Source organism: Octodon degus, unplaced genomic scaffold (assembly GCF_000260255.1).
Source record: "Octodon degus isolate 3935 unplaced genomic scaffold, OctDeg1.0 scaffold00005, whole genome shotgun sequence".
Lineage (NCBI taxonomy): Eukaryota > Metazoa > Chordata > Mammalia > Rodentia > Octodontidae > Octodon > Octodon degus.
The window spans coordinates 24,551,517-24,570,655 of record NW_004524581.1 but is presented as its reverse complement, the minus strand read 5'-3'; the positions used below and the strand labels follow the sequence as shown (position 1 = coordinate 24,570,655).

The window sequence follows — 19,139 nt, the reverse complement described above, 5'->3', positions numbered from 1 at the left end:
ACCAGAGCTGGAATATAGGGTGAGAAACAAAGGGGACAAACCAGGTTGAGACAAGGGAAGAGGCAGGAAAAAGCAGGCCAAGGCTCCCCACCTGCCAGCTTCCTGTCTCTGCTACTGATAAATAGGGGCTGCTCGTGGCCAGAGTTTCCATTCCCCATCCTGGCACTGCTGTCACTCAATTTTAAGAAGACAGAAGGTGAGGACGTGGGGGAGGGGCGAGAGGCCCGGTTATAAAGCAGCGGTGGAGGGGGCAACCGGAGCCTGGCCTGCCGGGTCCTCTTTCCTCATCCCCAGCCGGAGCTGCTGACAGCTGCTTGGGACACTGCCGCCACAGCCTGGCCAGCCCCACAGCCTCTCCGCAGTCTCTCGGTGACTCCTGAGCCACAGTCCCTCATGGCCCAGAAGGAGGAGGCCACGGAGCCCGCGGCGGCGGCGGCTGCTCCCGCCTCCCAGAATGGGGAGGAGGACCTGGATGACTTGGCCAACCCTGAGAAACTGAAGGAGCTCATCGAGCTGCCGCCCTTCGAGATCGTCAAGGGGTGAGATTCGATGTGGGCTGGGCGGGGTCCTCCTCCTGGAGAGAGTGGGCTCGGACAGGTGCGCCTGTGTCAGGCGACACAGCAGCAAAGCTCTCTTGGCTTCTTGGGAGGACATCTTGGACTCTGGTCAGAAGGGAGGAGGAACCCTTAGAGGCAAAGGCCCTGAGAAGGAAACCACCCGCAGTCCTCTTGAAATGGGGAGTCACCTGCCTCCCTAGGCGGAGGTTTAGTCCCAAGGGATTTGGTAATGGTCCCAGTCAAAAGTCCCCACCCTGCCTCAACCTCTCTCTCTGCCTCTGGGTGGGTCCCTCCCGCTTGTGTCTGTCTCTGGTGCTTTCTGTAGAGCTTCCCCAGGGCAGAAGACACCCAGGCAGCACACTCAGGTCCATCCATTCTGAAGGCTGAGTGAAAAGCAGCTTTTATCTTATCAAATCTTCTCCTCTGACTTCAGGGCTGTCTGCTTTTGCCCAGAGGGAAAGCCTGCAGCAGACAGGAGGCAGGGGCTGAAGCCTGGAGGATCTGGGGGCTCTAGAGAAAGACCCTGGGGCTCTGAAGAGGGGCCGGGTACAGAGGTACCGAGTTCCTCGGTCTTGTCTCCCTTGTGCCATCTTCTCTACGAATACAACCTAGATGTTTTCCTCTTCCTGCCTACCCCTGTAAATTATTAATAAGCAAATTGGGGGGAGCACATTTCCTCCCTGATCCCAAGGTTCCTTCATGGGAGTCACCCATGACATGCACAGGCAGAGTGAGCACCACACCTTGGGAAGAAGGAGGTGTGGGGGACTCCAGAAGGAAGGAGAGCCCTGGGGTGGGGGTGGCCTTCTTGCTTTCTGCTTGCTGAGTGATTTCCAGGTCTTGGCTTCAGCCTTTTCATTTCTAACATAAGATGCCTGGGTCCCTCCTTCCTCAGAGGTTGCCTGATTTCTGAGCATATGGAAAAGCACAGCCCAGTTCCTTAGGCATAAAGAGCCTGGCACCGCCACCTGCCCTGCTCCCCCAGCAATCTCAGCCACATCCTGAGATTAAAGGAGCAACTGATCCCAGGGAAACACAGGCAGGGAAAGCTTAGCACAACCAGAGCAGGGCGCTGCCCAATTCCAGTGGCTGCCTACGGTACGCACCCACATACATACACACACACACACACACACACACACACACACACTCCCTTCTTAGAGCACTGTGACTCCCCAGAGCATTCTGGGCCAGAACAGAACTGGCCTAAGTCTACCGGGCTGCACATGCTTTGAGGCCCCAGAGCAGTGGATCCCAGAGGGTTAAGTCCTCTGCCATAACTGACCTCTGACCAGGACTTCACCAGCACAGCACACCTCAGGGTGAAGGCGTTTGCTGAACCCTCAGCCAGTGCTGAGAGATTTGTCGTTTCCACTTTTCAGCAGAGAACACTGAAACTCAGCGAGATTGAGTGAAGGCCCAGGCTCACAGACCCAGGCACTGGCAGGCCTTCACACCAGCAGTGTCCTGTTCACTGGTCCTCACACATTCTGGGCCCTGGCTTTCCAGCACAGAGCGTCCGCTGTACCCAGCTCAAGACAGTGAGGCCTAGGGGCTTCTCACGGTCCCTGCTCAGAGAGGCATGGGTGGGGCACGCTTACCACTATGTGCTCCCAGAGGTTCTATGGGAGGTGGAGCCCTGAGTCTGCCCTGGACACAGTGACAGCTGTGGAGATATGTTCCCTGAGCCCCTCTGGATAAATAGATGCTTAAAATAGTACAGAGGTGTGGCCATCTGTGCAGGGGATGGACAGGGAGGCAGCTTCCCTTTCCTTGCCTCTCCATATGCCCTGGAACCCAGGGGGCAGCAAACAGCTCCTTTCCCGCCCTGGACTCACACCAAGAGTGGATCTGAGTTGCCCCTTGGATCGGGGATGAGATTGGCAGAAGAGCAGCTGGTTTTCCAGGGAAGCCTCCGAAGTGGGCAGGGGTCTGCCCACTCGACAAAAAAGAGAGAGATGCCCGCTCCTAGCAATCCTGGTTGCATGGGGCCCCCAGATGGAAAGCAGTCCGAGCACATTAGCTGCGGAGCACGGCAGAAAGTGCTGGGGAAAGAGGGGTGGGGTGCAGCCGGGCAGACGCCCACTCCTGCAGACTTCTTCCTCTCTGTGTTTGGTGACTTCACGTGGCTGCATTGAGATTAGGAACGTCCAAGAAGGTTAGAAATTGAGAGCTTTTTCTTTCTTTTGGAGACCTGAGTGTTTCAACTTAGCCAAAAGAAAGGAAGCATTAGAAGGGAAAGGAATGGTGCTGATGGGATTGGGATTGGTGACCTTCAAGGGTCCAGAAGCAGCGCAGCCCTCTGTATGAGCCTTAATATCCCAACGATGTTGTCATCCATAATCTGGAACCTTGGATTATGCAGATCTTGAGACAGGGAAATAGAAGCTCAAGACTAAAGAGGGGCAAGTGGTTTTCTGAGAATTGGTGGAAGGAATAGGGCATGAATCCCAGCACTCTCCCACTCTAAAGTGCCCTGAAGGCCTAACAAACACCCTAAAACCATAAAGAGGATTCCTTTTAAGTCTGTAGAGACTGAGTGACTGGGAATTGTACACTACTGCCTGTTCTCCATGCGGATGTCTTTACCCTTCATGAGGAACCCAGCTCCCAGCTCCTAGTAGGTCCTCAAATGCTTGGTGAAATGAATGAAGCCACCTACTGTGCGTCAGGCTCTTTGCCAGGCATCATGATAGGAAATGAACAGGAGGACAGCTTCCTGCAGAGAGGGGCTCAGGATATGTGGGGACTGGGCAGTGCTGAGCTTAGATAGAATGCTGGCACATGCCCACCTCTGAGGGTTGCAAGTGAGGGGTGCACTCTGGGCCACACAAGCTGATTGTCTGCCTCTCCATATCTCCACCCCACTAAGGAGAGCTGTGGCCCTGCCTGGCAACGCCCGGATGTGTGCTTGTCTCTGTTTCTAGCACATGATTTTGCAGGAGCAAAGGGATTGTTATGGAATAGACATAAATGATAAAGGGAGTAAGTCTCCTTCTAGCCACTTCTTTAGCCACCAGGAGTTCACTCAGGCCACATGAAGAACCCAGAGAAAAGAAGCTGGGTCTACGAGATAAGGGACATGGAGAGTGAGGCCCTTCAATGCCACTTTTAAGGCCAAACCTGGCTGCCAGAGCATGCTGGGCGGTGCCCCAGACAGAGCAGATGACACCCCACTGCAGGGTGTGTGGGAGGTCAATGTTCCAGGAAGGATAGCGTCTCCCAGGAAGAAGGGGTCTGCTCTGGGCTTGCCTTGGGCAGAGCCTAGCCTCATCCTGCAAATCCTGAGCTCCCTCCTCAGCTCTAGAACCTTCTGCTTCTGCTCTGCCCTTCTGTCTCCAACTAAGCCCACTCATGGGCATTCACTTTGAAAGTGGACTGAAAAGAGACAATGGCCAAGAAAATCAACAATTCTACTACCACTTTCAAACCAGCTACAGACAGGTCTAGCGAGCCAATGCTGAAATAAGTCACTATTCCATCACTGTGATTGAATGTTCCAGTCCACGGGATGTCTTGGAGCAAATGTTTCACCTCAGATCAGCTGCCGCGGCCCATGTTGCTCCTTCGCTGTATAGATTTATGCTTTGGCAGCGGGAAGATTTTTAGTGCAGACCTGAAGAAAAAAATATGGCTTACATCTGCTCCCTTCTCTCTTCCTCCACCAAGCAGGCCATCCCCCCAGGTTTTGCTAGGTTGTAGGGTCCTGGGTTCCTTCTTAGGGAAGTGTGGTGCTCCACGATGCTTGGGTCTAAGCCACCCACTGAGTGTGATCGGCCTTTTCATGATACCTAGAAGGGGTGATGCCTAGACTGCGGTGTAGGAACAGAGCCGAGAATCCTCATGCTTGGCTTCTGCGCCTCAAGGAGGTGGAGGCAGGGCCCTTCAACCAGCATCTCTCTCCAGGCAGCACCTTGACGCACACACACACACACTCATGCATGCACATGCTGGTGTTGAGTGTGAAATATCGTATTATTAGGAAAGCCCTGTTGGTGATTGAGCAGTTAGGTGTCTCTACTTATTCCTTCCACCTAGTGGGTATTGCAGTATTATCTTGTGACTCCACAAAACTGCCCGAGATGTCATCCGGCTCACTAGACAAGTTTCCTGTCACTACTACATCTGTCCTGGAGCACCTTCAAGACCTGTATGTGTTCATCTGTGGGTGGCCCAAGTAACCTGACTTGACCTCTGCGCTCCTTCTAAAAGACCAGGAAGCCCGTTGAGAAGCCAACCAAGCTTGGGTGTGGGGCAAGCCCAAAGCAAACACCATCTCTACTTGGCCTTTGCGCCTTGCAAGTGCTCCTGAGGCGCCCAGTCCCAAAGGCCCTGCTAGGGACACAGCAGGCTCTGGGGCCGCTGGCCAGAGGGGTCGGAAATGGTATTTATAGAGCAGTGACCTTTCTTCCTCTCCCTTGGGTTTCAGGTTTCCCTGGGTCTCTCCTCTTGCCTGGGGAAGAGGAGGAGGGAGAAATGTCAGCTCGCAAGAGGGGATGAGAGAAGCAGCCTTCCTGCTTCCCTCCGGCCAACTGGTGATGGCGTGCCAGGCACCATGAGGGTCGAGGCTGGGCTGCACTTGGCAAAGTCCGAGCAGTGCTTGGTGATTCCAGACAGACACCTGGGGGATGGCATAGACAGCCCACTGCCCACGCCCCCAAGCCAGGCCAGTAACCATCAATGCTTCCCAGGGTTCCACCAGGGATCTCTCATACCGACAGCTCTAGATGCAATGGAGCAGGGGGTGCTGGCCAAAGGCCTTAAAGAGCAAAAGGAGGTTGGGTAAAAAAGGGAAGCTCTGTGTTTCTCAGGAGCAAAACATCATTGAAGGGATTGCAGGGACTCCTGAGAGTTCCAGTGGGGTTAGGGTAACTAGGAAAGGCTTGGTATGAGTGAATGTCCAGCAGAGATTGAAAGAGGAGAGGGGAAACATCAGACAGTCCATTCTGCTAAAATGTTAAGTAAATAATAAACACCTCCAGCCAGGGACAGAGGGGCTTAGGAAGCTAAGTATAGTCCCTGAAGGAATCTTGGGGCTGGGTCCTCAAACACATTCATCTCTGCAGTGGAAACTTCTCTTGACAGCAAAAGTCGTGGCAACTAGGGCAGAGAAAAGCTGGAGATGGGGGAGGGAATCCTGCAGGGAAATTACTCAAGTTTACTCAGCTCCATGGCATCTGCTGCTCTCCTTAAGCAGCCAGGGCCTTGGGACTCCGGGGACTCCCCTGTAGCCCAGGGAGTCAGGTGAGCTTCCTGGGGAAAGGGAAGGAATGAAGCCAGGCACTGGGACTTCCTGGGCTCCAGGGCGTCCTCAGGGGCAGGCACAGAGGTGACGCTCTGGAGGCACCCAGGTCTCACGTCTGCTAGACTAGCGCTCTGCCACGGAGCTACACCCCAAGCCGCTGAGACTCTGCTCTACAAAGCAAACCATTCGCCATCTCTGTAGCTGGCACTGACGGCCTCGTCTCCTTCTGACATCTCAGTACCTCCTATGGATGTTTCCTCGGTTTCCTTGCCCCTCAAACCCGCACAGATTGTCCCTATTTTAGAAAACAGAGAGAGAGAGGCAGAGAGACAGAGACACAGAGACAGAGAGACACAGACAGAGACAGAGAGAGACAGAGGCAGAGACAAAGACACAGAGAGACAGAGACATACACAGAGAGAGAGAGAAAGAGAGAGAGAGAGAGAGAGAGAGAGAGAGAGAGAGAGAGACAGAGACAGAGACAGAGAGAGACAGAGAGAGATCAAAGCAATCTTCACTTCTGATAAGCTCCCTGGACCGCCCTCTCATTTTTTTTTTTCTCCTTATTCCTGCAAAGCTTTTCAAAACAACTGGACTTTAAACAAACACATAAACAAGCGCCTGCCTTTTCCTGTCACTCTCCCTTCTGGATCATGCTTCTCCACCTTGTAGCCACTGCATACCTATGCTGTGCACCGCCAAGTCCGATGTCCTTTCATTTCAGGCTTTTTTCTCCAACCACACTGCACTGGCCCAGTGCTACCACACTGATCTCCCATGGACATTATTTTTATTTATTTATTTTCTACTTGAGAACTGCAAATGGTTCTCACATGCCTCGTGAGTCAAAGTGAAACTTTGAAGACCCTCTCTCACAGGTAACCTCTACCTGTTCACAGCAGCAGCCTTCTAACGTCCTTCTTCATTTATGAATTCTTGGTCCAGCGACAATCTAGCTGCTTGAGGATCAGCAGCCAGGAGGGTACAGGCAAAGCTTTTCAAGACTCTGAGCTGCTGGGGCTGGGGAGCTAGCTCAGCAGTCTAAGTGCCTGCCTGGCAGACGCAAGGACCCAGATTTGATCCCTGGCACCACATGCTGTGCCAGCCCTGGAATCCCAAAGCCCAGGTGCACCATGCCGGCCACAGAAACGTGGCATGGTGGCGCAGTCCTGTAATCTCAGTGCTAGGGAGACTGAGGCAGGAGGATCACTATGAGTCTGACCTATGTAGCAATTCCCTATACCAAATAAATAAATGAATAAAAGATAACCAAAAAAAGATTCTGAGCTGACTCAATCCTGTACACAGCTTAATTATCCCAAGTCCTCTCGGGGGCCCACAGAGCACCTGTCATAATCCTCAGGAGAGGTTTCGGGTGTTTGTGCTGGTGCAGATACCTTGGTCACATGTGGGGCCGACATGCTGACATTTTGGGTGACTCTAAGCAGCTCTGGCTAGGTTAGAGACTCACTAGTGGAGAAGCAGTTTGGGTGTGCTGGGTTGGGCGAGATGTTAGAAATGGGGCTTGGAGATCTTTCCTAGTGACCAGTGTAGGTGTGAACTCTCCTCTTCAGTTTTTTGGGGTTTTTTTGGTGCAGGGTCTCACTACATAGCCCACATTAGTAGTGATCCTCTTGATTTCTGCCTCCCAAGTGCTGGGATTACAGGCACAAACCACCGTGCCGACTCCATCGCTGGCTCAGCACACCCAGAGGTGAGCTATACCGCTGGCCCTGAACTCTCTTCAGACAAATACTGGGACACGTTCCTGCCTTTTTCTCACATTTACATAGGAAAGACCTGCTTATGCAACAGTCATTATGCTGAGGAGATCCATCTCCTCCAGGCTGGTCCTAGCAAAAGGAACTCAAGGTTCTCTCCCCATCCCTTTATCTCCTCAACCTACAGGGAGCGGCTGCCTGTCAACTTCTTTAAGTTTCAGTTCCGGAATGTGGAGTACAGCTCTGGGCGGAACAAGACCTTCCTCTGTTATGTGGTGGAGGTGCAGAGCAAGGGAGGCCAGGTGCAGGCCTCGCGGGGCTACCTGGAGGACGAGCACGCTGCTGCCCACGCGGAGGAAGCCTTCTTCAACACCATCCTGCCGGCCTTCGACCCAGCCCTGCAGTACAACGTCACCTGGTACGTGTCCTCCAGCCCCTGCGCAGCTTGCGCCGACCGCATCATCAAAACCCTCAGCAAAAGCAAGAACCTGCGCCTGCTCATTCTGGTGGGGCGACTCTTCATGTGGGAGGAGCCGGAGATCCAGGCAGCACTGAGGAAGCTCAAGGAGGCTGGCTGCAGACTCCGCATCATGAAGCCCCAGGACTTCGAGTACGTCTGGCAGAATTTTGTGGAGCAAGAAGAGGGGGAATCCAAGGCCTTTCAGCCCTGGGAGGATCTTCAGGAGAACTTCTTATACTACGAAGAGAAGTTGGCAGACATCCTGAAGTAGACATCCGGCCTTGTCCTCCTGTGAGTTCTCCCGGGTCCATGGCGCTGTGCTGGCTGCTAACTTGGGCAGAGGGCGTGAGGTTGGGTGGAATGAGTGGTGTGACGCTGATTTGCCTTTGGATGGATTACATTTCTCTGCTTCTGGTTGACTGCAAAAACATGTTAGAACAGTGCTTCGTTTTTGTCTTTCTTTTGAATCCCTCTCCCTAAATCCCCTTTTATCTCTCCTATTACCTTTTCATTACAAACCTAACTTTCCCATAACTTGGGAAACCCAAGGGTGATGGAGACCCTAAAGCTCTGTGGTAGAATGCCCCTGGGTAAGATTTAGATGGCACAAAGGCCTACTGCTGGGTAACAGCAGAGACAGTTAAAGCCCTAAGAGTGCCCCAATACACATGCCCTGGTGTGCCCAGGGCACCATCTCGAGGTCCTGCTCCGAATCCGTTTGCACTTTTAACCTCCATGTTTTCTCTACCACAGGATTTTCACCCTTCAGGGGCAACTCTTTCATCTTTGGGGATTCTCAAATCCCCAGGAGGATTTGCATTCAACTTTTGTTATTGGCCAGACCTGCTTTCATGTTTTCAAACAAATGGTTATGCTTTGAGGGAGATGGATAATTGCTGTGTGAATGCATAATGCAGGAGCCTTTTCCTCGCTGAGAAGAGCGCGGCAGAACTCGTGGGAAGGCAGACGGAAGGACTGGGCAACGCAGCAGGCCAGCTGACGTGGGATTTGGGAAAGGGTTAAAAAGGATGTCTGTAAATGAGGTGGCGCCTCAGAAGTAGCCTCCTACAGATATCAGAGGTGATAGGAGAACTGGAAGTAAAGATTAGCTATTTAAGCAAATAATTAGGACACAATTAAGGCCAATTTGGCCTCTTGCTGAGGGTAAATTAGACTTTCAGAGAAACAGGCCAATTATCCTCAGTAAGAAGGGTGAAGGATCCTTTACCATCTTTTGAATTTGGTCCGTTCTAGCTTGTCCCCCGCAGAAACACTGGCCGAACCAAGCCCTGTGTAACACCAGAATCACTGGTCAAACCACTCTCATTGGCGGCTTTAATTCTGGAACAAGTCACATATTAATAAAACATGAAAGCAGCAAGCCTCCATGAATGCAATGCAATTCATTGTTGGTGTTTCTCATGCCTAATACCCTTAAGAGAAGATGCTGATTCTTAAGACATGCTAAAGAAATATCCGTGCGTCAGAAGCCACTGCTGGCAGGAGCTTCCTGTTAGGCAGGCGCACACATGGCTGAGCACCCTCAGGCCGAGGACCCCACAAACCAGCAACATATGTCTACACTGAGCTATTGCCAAGAGGCAGCGGGACCTGGCCCAGCTTCGGAAGGCCTATGGTAGGGTGAGGCCGGTGGAAACTCTGCTCACGCACAGAAACAAAGCGCTGAGAGACAGTAAAGATAGGTTTCCGAATGACCTCTGAAAGTATGAAATACCCTAAAGAACTTGTGAGTAGGTACTATACCTATAGATGCAATATAGACCACAGAATGACAACTGGTAGGTTAGTTTTGACCCTGATACACTTTTTTGGGGGGTCTTTTTGAGACAGGGCTTTACTATGCATTTCTGGTCCACCTTGAATTCATTTTATAGCCCAGGCTAGCCTCAGGCTCAGCAGCAGCCCTCCTGCCTCAGCTTCCCAGGCACTGGGATTACAGACATGAGCCGCCATGCCCAGCTTTATGCTTTCTTCTTAAACATCTTTTGTGGGCCACTTCTAGCGACCTCACTAGCAAGTCCTTAAACATTTTGTTTTGGTGCAGGGATTTTTTCAACTAAAAGCAAGCATTCAAGGAAGATTTAAAAGATCTTTTGATGTCTGGATAAGGATTGCATCTGATATGAAGAGAAATAAAGCACTTTGAGAGAAAAGTTCATTTCTAAGTCAGATTTTTAAAATACGGAATGACTGGGCATCTCCCTTTAGTGGACAAGACAACTGTCTCTCCGAGCCTAGGAACACACCTCCCGGCCCCAAGTTGCTCTTTGCTCCTGAAGAGGTGAAAATGTACCGAGTTTTAAAGGCATGAAATACACTCGTAACCTAAAAGCCCCAGAGAACAACCATGCTTAATTAAAAAACCCCCACAGAATGAGCAGTTAAATAAAATGTGCCTTGTATTCATTACCTATCTTATGTTTAATAATAATGTTAAACCATATATTTGAATCAAAAGAACAGAACAGAAGCACATCTCTTCTAGGACTTTTTTTTTTCTTGGCAGAACTGGGGATTGAACACAGGCCCTGCGCTTGCCAGAAAGCACTTATTCCACTAAGGCATTGCCCCAGCCTCTCTTCCAGGACTTTTTCTCTGTGAACCAAAACAAAACACGAATAAAAGAAACCCAATTCCTGGCTCAGCCACAGGAGATGACAGATGAGTAACCTGCTGTGTCGTCACAAAGGTCCCCCTGCTGCCACCAATGAGAGCAGGGACGTGTGTGGGCCATCTAGGATATCACATGCCTGTCGTCCAGACATCACTGAAGCTGACTGGCACTGACAGCAACCAATCAGTCCTACCAGATGCCCTCAGTAGATTCCAAATACTCTTACACACTGCTGTGATTCATTTAGGCTGTCTCTTCCCACCCCCACCCCCACCCCCCGCCCCATGATGAAGTGATGAAGGAGATAAGTGAGCCACAAAGAGCAAAAGCACCAGGCTCCTGGGGCCCAGGGTCTTCCTGACTCCATGGTGCAGCTGCTTAGGCAGAGGCCTCGGGCCAAAGATACAGAGCCTTGAGTATGTCCAGAACAACATTTTATGTTCGGTTGGACTGTTTTGTTTTTTAAAAGAAAGAAAAACAACATCAATAAAAGAAATAGTGTGGTTTTGCTGTGGCCTGGTTTCTTAAGGAACGTAGGCACCAGAAGTTACCACAGACAATGAATCCCCAGCCTAGGGTTGTCCTGGGCCAGGAACCAAGCCCTGGCATTATGTGAGAGAAGATAAAACCTGCTGGGTGTGGTGGCACACATGTGTAATCCCAGCACTCCGGAGTCTGGGATAAGAGGATCACTAAGAGTTCGAGACCAACCTGGGCTAAATTGTGAGTCAAGGCCAGCCTGAACTATACACTAAGTCCCTGTCTAAAATTTTAAAAATACAAAATTTTAAGAAGCCAATTAAACTAAGACGTGTCTGGACAACACAGGAGGTAACATTCCTGTGCAGACCTCCCACCCCTTGACCTCTAAGATGTATTTTCCTGAGATTACTTGCAAATGAGAGTTTGTCCCTTTCTGACTATGGCCAAGGATGGAGCTAAAAGCACAGGGAAGGCTGAGAGCTACATCCCAATTGCTGATTAATAAGCCATTAGCAAGGGCCGGCCAATAGCTCAGCGGATTAAAGCACCTGCAAGCAGGTGCAGGGGCTGGGGGTTCAATTCTTCGGCCTGCCATGCTAGCCCCGCTCCCAGGGCACACTGAGATGGCAATTAAGACTGGGTGTGGTGGCGTGCGCCTGTAATCCTAGCTCTTGGAAAACTGTAAAAAGGTAGATCACGACAAGTCCCGTCTAGTAGTGAGGTCCTGAGTACCCTGTAGATCCTTCCCTAAAAAATACAAAGAAAAAGAACTAAGCAATTAGCATGTTGATCAAAGAAAGGCAGGCAGGAAGGAGGAGCTCAGTGTCCAGACAGGTGTCTCAGAACAGCCATGCATGGTTCTGGGCAGCGATGGCAGGGGGCGCTCAAAACCTCGTTTCCTGTAGTTTACCTTATGAGAAAAATGTGGCATATGAAGTTTTGGGTGTTTGCCAAACTACTGGGTTTCCAAGAATACTGTGCTCCTTCTGGTTATCAGGCCAGGCCTCTGTCACCCCAGGCCACAGGGGCAGCAAGTCACTGGAATTTGACCCCAGGCCTATTGCACCCACGAAGCACTTTATCACACCCCTGTGGAGTCCTGGAATTCCACTTACAGCCAGCCCTGGATAAGACATGTTCTGTTAAAAGAATCAAGGTTCATACTCCACGAAAACATTAACTGTAACCTCGATTTTAAAGTAAAGGAAGCCTAGAGAACCAATGTTTTGACCCAAGTATTAAGACTGACTTACACAGGGGGATGGGGGTGAACCTTAGAGATAAAGCATTTGCCTAAACTGCACAAAGCCCTAGGTTCAATCCTGAATATGACAAAAGAAAAATGAGCCACTTCAATTCTGTTCCTTTGCCAACGTTCATTTTCCATTCTGTGCAGGCATTCCCTCCTTCCGTTCTTCCCTCCAAGTCTATCTGGTGTCAGTAGAAGCGAAGTGTTCAGAAAAGACACAGCCTTACATTTTCTAGTGGAACGCGTGCATGCCCAGCACCCACGGCACCTGAGCTTGCCTGCTTCCCACACTGACCCTGAGCTAATGAGGTTCGGAAACCGCTGCCGGGTGCAGGCTGAAATGGAATAAGAACGCAGCCTGACGTCCCAAGACTATACTTGAGCAGGCTTTCCTTTCCTGGCATCTTAGTAAGTCCCCTCCTAGAATCCTGCCATTCTGTTACACGAGGGAGTGTAGCCCACCTGACATTCACTCCAGTTTGGCTATTTTAAGTCTCAGCCCCACAGCAAGCGAAGAAAGAAAAGTGCCTCTTTCATCTGGTGGCTCCCATTTTAAGAACCACCTGCCGGACCCTGCAGTGCACTCCTGTCATCCCAGCCCTCGGGAGGCTGAGGCAGGAGGATCAGTGTGAATTCCAGACCAGCCTGGATTACAAAGTGAGCTCAAGGCCAGCCTTCACCACATATCAAGACTCTGTACCTCTGGCCTGAGTCATTTCTCCATGCCGAGATCTGCCAGGCATGAAATAGGTGGGAAGTGTCCAGTGTTTCCAGTTACACAAGCGCAAAGAACAGATCCACACCCAGGCGCCCAGCTATGCTGATCCCCAGCTTTCATCCATTTTTTTCACTTCTTCCCAGTGGACCAGCTGGACCCGTCCAGATAAAGCTACAGGTTCACCCACAGTCATCTCATTCCTGATCCACCCAGGCACAAGCACTGAATCCTAAGTTTTATTTTTCCACTTTTATCACCAAAAATTCCGTGTTAACAATGTCAGGCTCCATTTTGTAATTGAAAACAAAGCAACCCCTGAAGCTGGTGCATAAGAATAATACCAAGGTAAGCACACAGACAAGATCCCCCTAACTCAAAGTTCAGTGCTCCAGAAATTTCTTTCAAATATCAGAAAAATCAATGCTGCCACCTAGGGGCCAGCCAAGGAATTGAATGCTACTATATTGAAGTAGAACATACTGTGGGTTCCAGTCTGGCTTTCCTGGCTAACATCAGGCCACCTACTCCTGACCTTGCTGCAGCAATCACAGCAACAGCCCCAAGAAACCCCTCCTCCAGTCCTAGTCCAAACAGAAGAACGCAGCAACCCCAGCCCAATCTATAACCCTGAGTGCTTTGTGCGAAAGCCTTCCTCACCCCTTAAGTCTTATTATGGCCAAGTAGGGAAGACCCCAGAGGACACCGACACATCCGAAATGTGCTCCACTTGTTCATAGTGTGTACACGGTAATTCTGATATCTGTTGCCTCGAATACTTCCTCAATTATTGCAGACACATTTTCCCATTGCAGGCGATCAAGACCACATCCAATCCTAAAAAAGACGAAAGAGCTCCATTGGTTAGACGAAGTTACCTAAGAAATTGCTCCACCCCTCTTCTATGGACAGCATCTACCCAAAGCGTTGCCACAGTAACCTGGTCACGCCTACAAGTCAAGTCTGGGCAAATTAGCCCAAGCTCATTCCTAGGTAGCTCTGACACCCCGCAGTTCACTCTTCATCCCCTAATAAGGTACCATGTACAATTATCTCACACTCCCCTGAGAACTGCCTAACCCCACCATGACACAGCGGACTCTATCCTGTTATCTGTCCACTGAAGCAAGCTGGAGGTAGGTGGACAGGAAAGATCATATTTTCCAAAATGCGTTTATGATGATGGAATGTTAAGATGAAAATATGTAGGCCAAGTGCCAGGGTCACCATGGCCAGAAAGCAAGCTGGGAAAGGCAGACTTGCTTGCAGTCTGCTTAAAGTCAGAAAGCACTGGTGACTTATTTATTTATTTATTATGTATTTAGTACAGGTCTCACTACGCAGCTTGGGCTTGTAGTGATCCCGTGTCAGCCTCCCTAGTGCTGGGATTGCAGGCAAGCACCACCACACCCAGTCTCAGTGGCCAGTTCAACATACAGTACTGGGGATCAAACCCAGGTCCTAGGCAGGCACTTAGATTGCTGAGCTATCTCTGCGGGCCTCACTGGTGACTTTTAAGCCTGGACATTTGTTTATATCTAAATTTTCAGTTAAGCTTTAAAGTTGTTTGTCTTTTGATAAAAAAATAAGTAAACCCCACCCATCAATTCAGCCTCCTCCAGGCCCCCAGATTTCCTTGCCTGGGCATGGAAAGGTCGGTGACTCCATTCTTCAGACAATGGGACTTCATGGCCTCTAAGCTCTTCTGCAAGTTCTCGTAAGTTGGCTTGTGGGAAGCCCTTTTCTTTGTGATCTGAACAGAGTAAGGATTCACTCTTGTTAGCCCAAATAGCAGGCAATAAAAAGTCCATCAGATTCTTCCCTAGCCTGGTAATTAAACGAGTTAGTACAGAGCAATTCATCTGAAGGAGGGACGGCAAACATCACACTGCTCCATCCAGACTGTTAAGGAAGAATTCCAGAAGATCCACTCCACAGGGCCTGAGAAGCCCAAAAAGGGCCGTGCAGCAAGCTCTCAAGTTGAGCCTATTCTCAGCAGTTTTCTTTTTTTTCCGGAACCGGGGACTGAACTCAGGCCCTTGCGCTTGCCAGGGAAGCGCTTATTCCACTGAGCCATCTCCCCAGCCCCTCTCAGCAGTTTTCAAGCAAACAGTGTCTGTATTACTTCCAAGAGCTAAGCTGCATATCTGGAATAAGGAAGATCCCCAGAACACCTGCAAGTATCATTAAGTCTACTTAAGATCTGTGCAGGCTTGCTTTTTGTTTCTTTATTAAAGAATAGAGAGGGGCTGGAGAGATGGCTCGGTAGAATAAGCGCTTCCCTGGCAAGCACAAGGGCCTGAGTTCAATCCCCAGTTCCACCAAAAAGAAAAAATGAATGAATGAATGAATGAATGAATGGAGAAACTGGTAGTTTTAAAAAATAAAAATGCTAAAAGTCTCATGAGCTTTAAGGGACAGAAGGGCAAGACATCTACCCCCACTAAGTATGGTGTCCAGATCAGGGGCGCGTACACACACACACACACACACACACACACACGGGGTCAAAGCCTGGACAGATGAAAAATCCCACGTTCAGGCCACAGGTAGGCAAGCAGCTAGGTGCCACCTGGCACTGCACTGACAGCCCTGAAGGAGAGGACACTCTCTGGGGAGCCTGTCTCTGTTTCTACCTCACTGTGAAGAGGCAAGAATTAAAGTAGAGGAAGTGTCCCTGCACTCATGAGCCTCAGACACAATGATGGCGGGTGGCACAGCTGCCCACAGTGCTGGGCCGTAGCCTCCTGCTCCTTCCTATACTGGGTTCCAAGTGCCTGCACCCCTGGACCCAAGTTGCCTTTTGATGTCCTTGGGTGTCCAGAAAGGAGCATGGCCATCAAGACACATGCACTGCAGCCCCTCCACACATCTGTAGGCCGTGTGCACACCTGCTTCCATCTTACCAGGTAATAGATGTATCTTCCTTCTCTCTTCAGGACAGCCACTTCTCCAGGCTTCTTCTCTATGAAAAAGTTATTTAGTAGCAGAAAGGAAAAAAGAAAACCAAATCACTGCATCTCTATGCTTCAAGTGTTTTTAATCTTTATGGGTTTGGGTTTATATCAGAACTAGAAATAGTTTTCAGCTGTAAATAAGTCTTTGTGACCTTTCAGCTTATCACCAGCCCAAATACTGCACCCCTTAACTTACAGCACATTTATAATCGCGCTTGCCCACATCCCATCCTCATCCTGCTTCTGCCTTCAAGTATATTCACTCGTCCACTTAAAAAAATATTGCGCGTCAATCACCTTGAAATTGTTTCAGAATGAACCATTTTTAAAACTGCCACTTGTTCATTCAAAAATGATTCCCTTTTGAGACTAGACGTGTGGCACGTTTGTAAACAGGCGGATCACTACCAGTCAAATCTAGTAGTGAGACCCTGAACACCCTGTATTCCCTTTCCTAACAGACAAACAAAACAAAAAAAGATCCCCTTTCACATAAGGTGGTGTTAAACATAATGAAAAAGTCACAAATAATCAAAATAGAAAGTAATAAATTGTTGTTGTCTAAAGCTAGAATCAGAATAGTAGATACTCTGATTCAGGAAGCCTAAAGAATTTGGTCTGAGAAACTTGTTTCTGAAATTCCCTGTGTGATTCTAACGGTAGCTCTAATTTAAAGCGACAGGGGCAGCAAGATAGCTCTGCAGCCTACAGCACCTGCTTTGGCAAGCTTAGGCAAGCAGGCAGGCACCACATGCCATGCCAGCCCCACCCCAGGGTGGGCTGAGCTGGCCACACACACAAAAATAATAATAATAATATAATAACAGTACTGGTGGGAAAAGATGAAGAGACCTGTAAGGACAAAAAGGTTTCTAAACCTCTACTTGAAAAATAAGTATGCAGCAAATAAAATGCCTTGACTGTCAAGCAAAGATCAGGGGGTTTTGCTGTACACGTCAGTTCTTAGAAGTTTTAGAAAAGTGGAATAATATCAAGAAAATTCCATGGGAAAGGAGAAAGAGATTAGAAATTTGTACAAGATTTCAGATTTAGTGTGAAAAAGAAAGCTGCTCGTGGGAAGAAAAACAATCTGAAAAAAGCACCGTGATTGGGCACCCCTCTTTGTAATAATAATAAATATATTAAATATTACTCTAATAATTAAAATATAGCAGGTGCTCTAAAGGTATTCCACCCAAGGCAAAACAGGTTGGCTGTTTCCAAAACTCACGTTGATTTAACAGCTCCTGCACCCCTCCAAATTTCTTCTTGAAGAGGACAGCTATCCCAGCGCCCATGCGACAATCCTCACTGATACAGTGGGCTAGAGAGTCTGTCTTGGGGCAGGCAAAAAGGTCGCCTTTCACATACGTGATCTAAAACGTGCGGAGGGAAAGAAGATGCTTTATTAAGTACAGAGAAGCATCGAGCCAATTCATGTCTTCAGCCTGTCCCCATCCCTATTTCTTTCCCACTCCTCCCAGTTGGAATTGAAGTCTAATCCTCTGAACTGAAAGAGCTAATCACAGCGAATTAAACCCAGTGTAAAGCGGTCGTGATGGATGGTCCCTGCCTGGAATTGTATTAGCCTTTCTTAAGTAAATCAGCGAGGGAGAAACAAAAAAAGACAATCCAATTATTGGTTTAATGTAAAAAAGCGTTTATGCTTTTGACCTCCAACATTCTGAATTTCGGTTCACCGATAAGTTAATAGCCGCTACGCACTCTGCTTCCTTCTGGATCTTCATTGAGGCTGCTGGCCATGACACTGAGCCGCTATTTTCACACTCTGTGTCTTCTGTTAGGAGAAGGGAACAGTACAAACGCTAAGACAGCCTGAATGTGCGGCGTTCAGACTGCCCTGACCACCCACTCACGAGGCCCTCTGCTGCCCCCAACGCCCATCGCTGGGTGTGACCTCGCACCGCGCCCAGGGCGCGACGCCACCCTGCGCCGGACCGGAGGACCGGCTGGGCCCGGCTCTCCTTGAGCGCCTTCCAGGAGCGGAAGCCGAGCGGCCCGGCCCCGCCTTCTCGACTCAGGACGGCGTCCCCTCCTCGGCCGGAGGCAGAAGTACGTCCCCAGCGCATCTGGCGCAGAACGCGGTGGGACTTGGCTGCCAACCCGTTCAAAGGCAAAAGAGAGTGTGCGGGGCGGTGGTGCCACAGGGGCCCCCAGACTCTCCCACCCTGGCTGCGAGGGCGGGGACCCGGACCTGGGCCCCGAGGAGGGCGATACCCGGGTTACCCGTCACCTGCAGAGCCGGCCGCTGGGAGGTCCCCGCCCCGCGAGAAGGGGCTCGGGCCACCCCTGGTAGGTGGGGAACACGACCAACCCCGACGCGGAGCCAATCCCGCCCCAGCCTCAACCGCACTCGCACCCAAGATGGCCGCCCCCGCCCCGTCGCGGAGGAAACGCGCCACTCTAGCCAGGGAGCCGAGCCGGTTCTCTGTGGCCCTCGCGGCACTTCCGGCGGGAAACTGCGTGGTGGCCCGCCGCCGCCCGCGCATGCGTCCTGAGGGCCGACGCTAGTTGGGAACGATTTGCGCTTGCGCATTAGCTCCAGGGGCGTGTTCCCCCGCCCCCTCCCCTGGTCGCTTAGAAAAGGTGAGCAGTTGGCAAAAGGGCACATTAGCGCCTGCGCCGTACTGCTTTCGGGGAAGATGTTTGAGAAGGCACCGGCTCGGCCGGAAGGCGCCTGCGTAGTCCTCCGCCGGAGGTGGCGTCAAATCCAGGAAGGAGGCGGGGCTTACGCGAGGCGGCTGCGCACGGCTCCTCGGAGAGGGGCGGGGCGAGCCCGGCCGAGCCATGGGGTGTGGCCTGCGGGCGCCTGCGCGGAGGCGGTTGGAGGGAGGCCGGATTCGCCTTTGTTCGGGTTCGCCATTTTGCGAGGCAGCGGCAGTGGCGGCGGCAGCGGCGGCTGGGGCCTCTGATTGGGTTTCGGAGTCCGGTAGTGGAGCCAATCAGCGCGGGCAGCGAACCGGGGGAGCGAGGCACGGTGAGTATGAGGAGCCAATATCCAGCGGCCCAGAGCCGGCCCCAGCGCCCCGATTGGCGGGTCTCGCTGACCACTCAGGAGAGGCCCAGGCGCCCGTCGGGCCCGGGGAGCCGAGCGGG

General features: G+C 50.9%; 3 protein-coding genes across 13 annotated transcripts in view; 2 read left to right on the top strand and 1 right to left on the bottom strand.

The window, feature by feature from the left end:
- Nucleotides 1–245: 245 nt before the first annotated feature.
- On the top strand, nucleotides 246–15,105 carry Apobec2 (apolipoprotein B mRNA editing enzyme catalytic subunit 2). 4 transcript variants are annotated; one of them, XM_023720125.1, is made up of 3 exons: nucleotides 246–539; nucleotides 7,711–8,274; nucleotides 15,082–15,105. In XM_023720125.1, the coding sequence occupies exons 1-2, from the start codon at nucleotides 394–396 to the stop codon at nucleotides 8,252–8,254; spliced, it is 690 nt and encodes a 229-aa protein (XP_023575893.1). In that variant the 5' UTR covers nucleotides 246–393; the 3' UTR covers nucleotides 8,255–8,274; nucleotides 15,082–15,105. The 4 variants fall into 4 exon arrangements, with proteins under 4 accessions (XP_023575893.1, XP_023575890.1, XP_023575888.1 ...); XM_023720122.1 differs by lacking the exon at nucleotides 15,082–15,105 and adding an exon at nucleotides 10,511–10,534; XM_023720120.1 differs by lacking the exon at nucleotides 15,082–15,105 and adding an exon at nucleotides 8,737–9,768.
- Nucleotides 13,289–18,758, bottom strand: Oard1 (O-acyl-ADP-ribose deacylase 1). Of its 8 annotated transcripts, none has more exons than XM_023720144.1 (6): nucleotides 18,672–18,758; nucleotides 17,748–17,820; nucleotides 17,254–17,398; nucleotides 15,972–16,030; nucleotides 14,706–14,818; nucleotides 13,289–13,902 (listed from the first exon to the last, which is right to left on the bottom strand). In XM_023720144.1, the coding sequence occupies exons 2-6, from the start codon at nucleotides 17,784–17,786 to the stop codon at nucleotides 13,800–13,802; spliced, it is 459 nt and encodes a 152-aa protein (XP_023575912.1). In that variant the 5' UTR covers nucleotides 17,787–17,820; nucleotides 18,672–18,758; the 3' UTR covers nucleotides 13,289–13,799. The 8 variants fall into 8 exon arrangements, with proteins under 8 accessions (XP_023575912.1, XP_023575899.1, XP_023575897.1 ...); XM_023720131.1 differs by lacking the exon at nucleotides 18,672–18,758 and adding an exon at nucleotides 18,403–18,631; XM_023720129.1 differs by lacking the exon at nucleotides 18,672–18,758 and adding an exon at nucleotides 18,238–18,396.
- A 100-nt stretch (nucleotides 18,759–18,858) lies between these two features.
- Nfya (nuclear transcription factor Y subunit alpha) overlaps nucleotides 18,859–19,139 on the top strand; it is a 25,976-nt gene continuing 25,695 nt past the window's right edge. The window contains exon 1 of the mRNA XM_023720108.1: nucleotides 18,859–19,020. The gene's annotated coding sequence lies outside the window, so the exon portion shown is untranslated. The remainder of the gene's footprint in view (nucleotides 19,021–19,139) is intronic.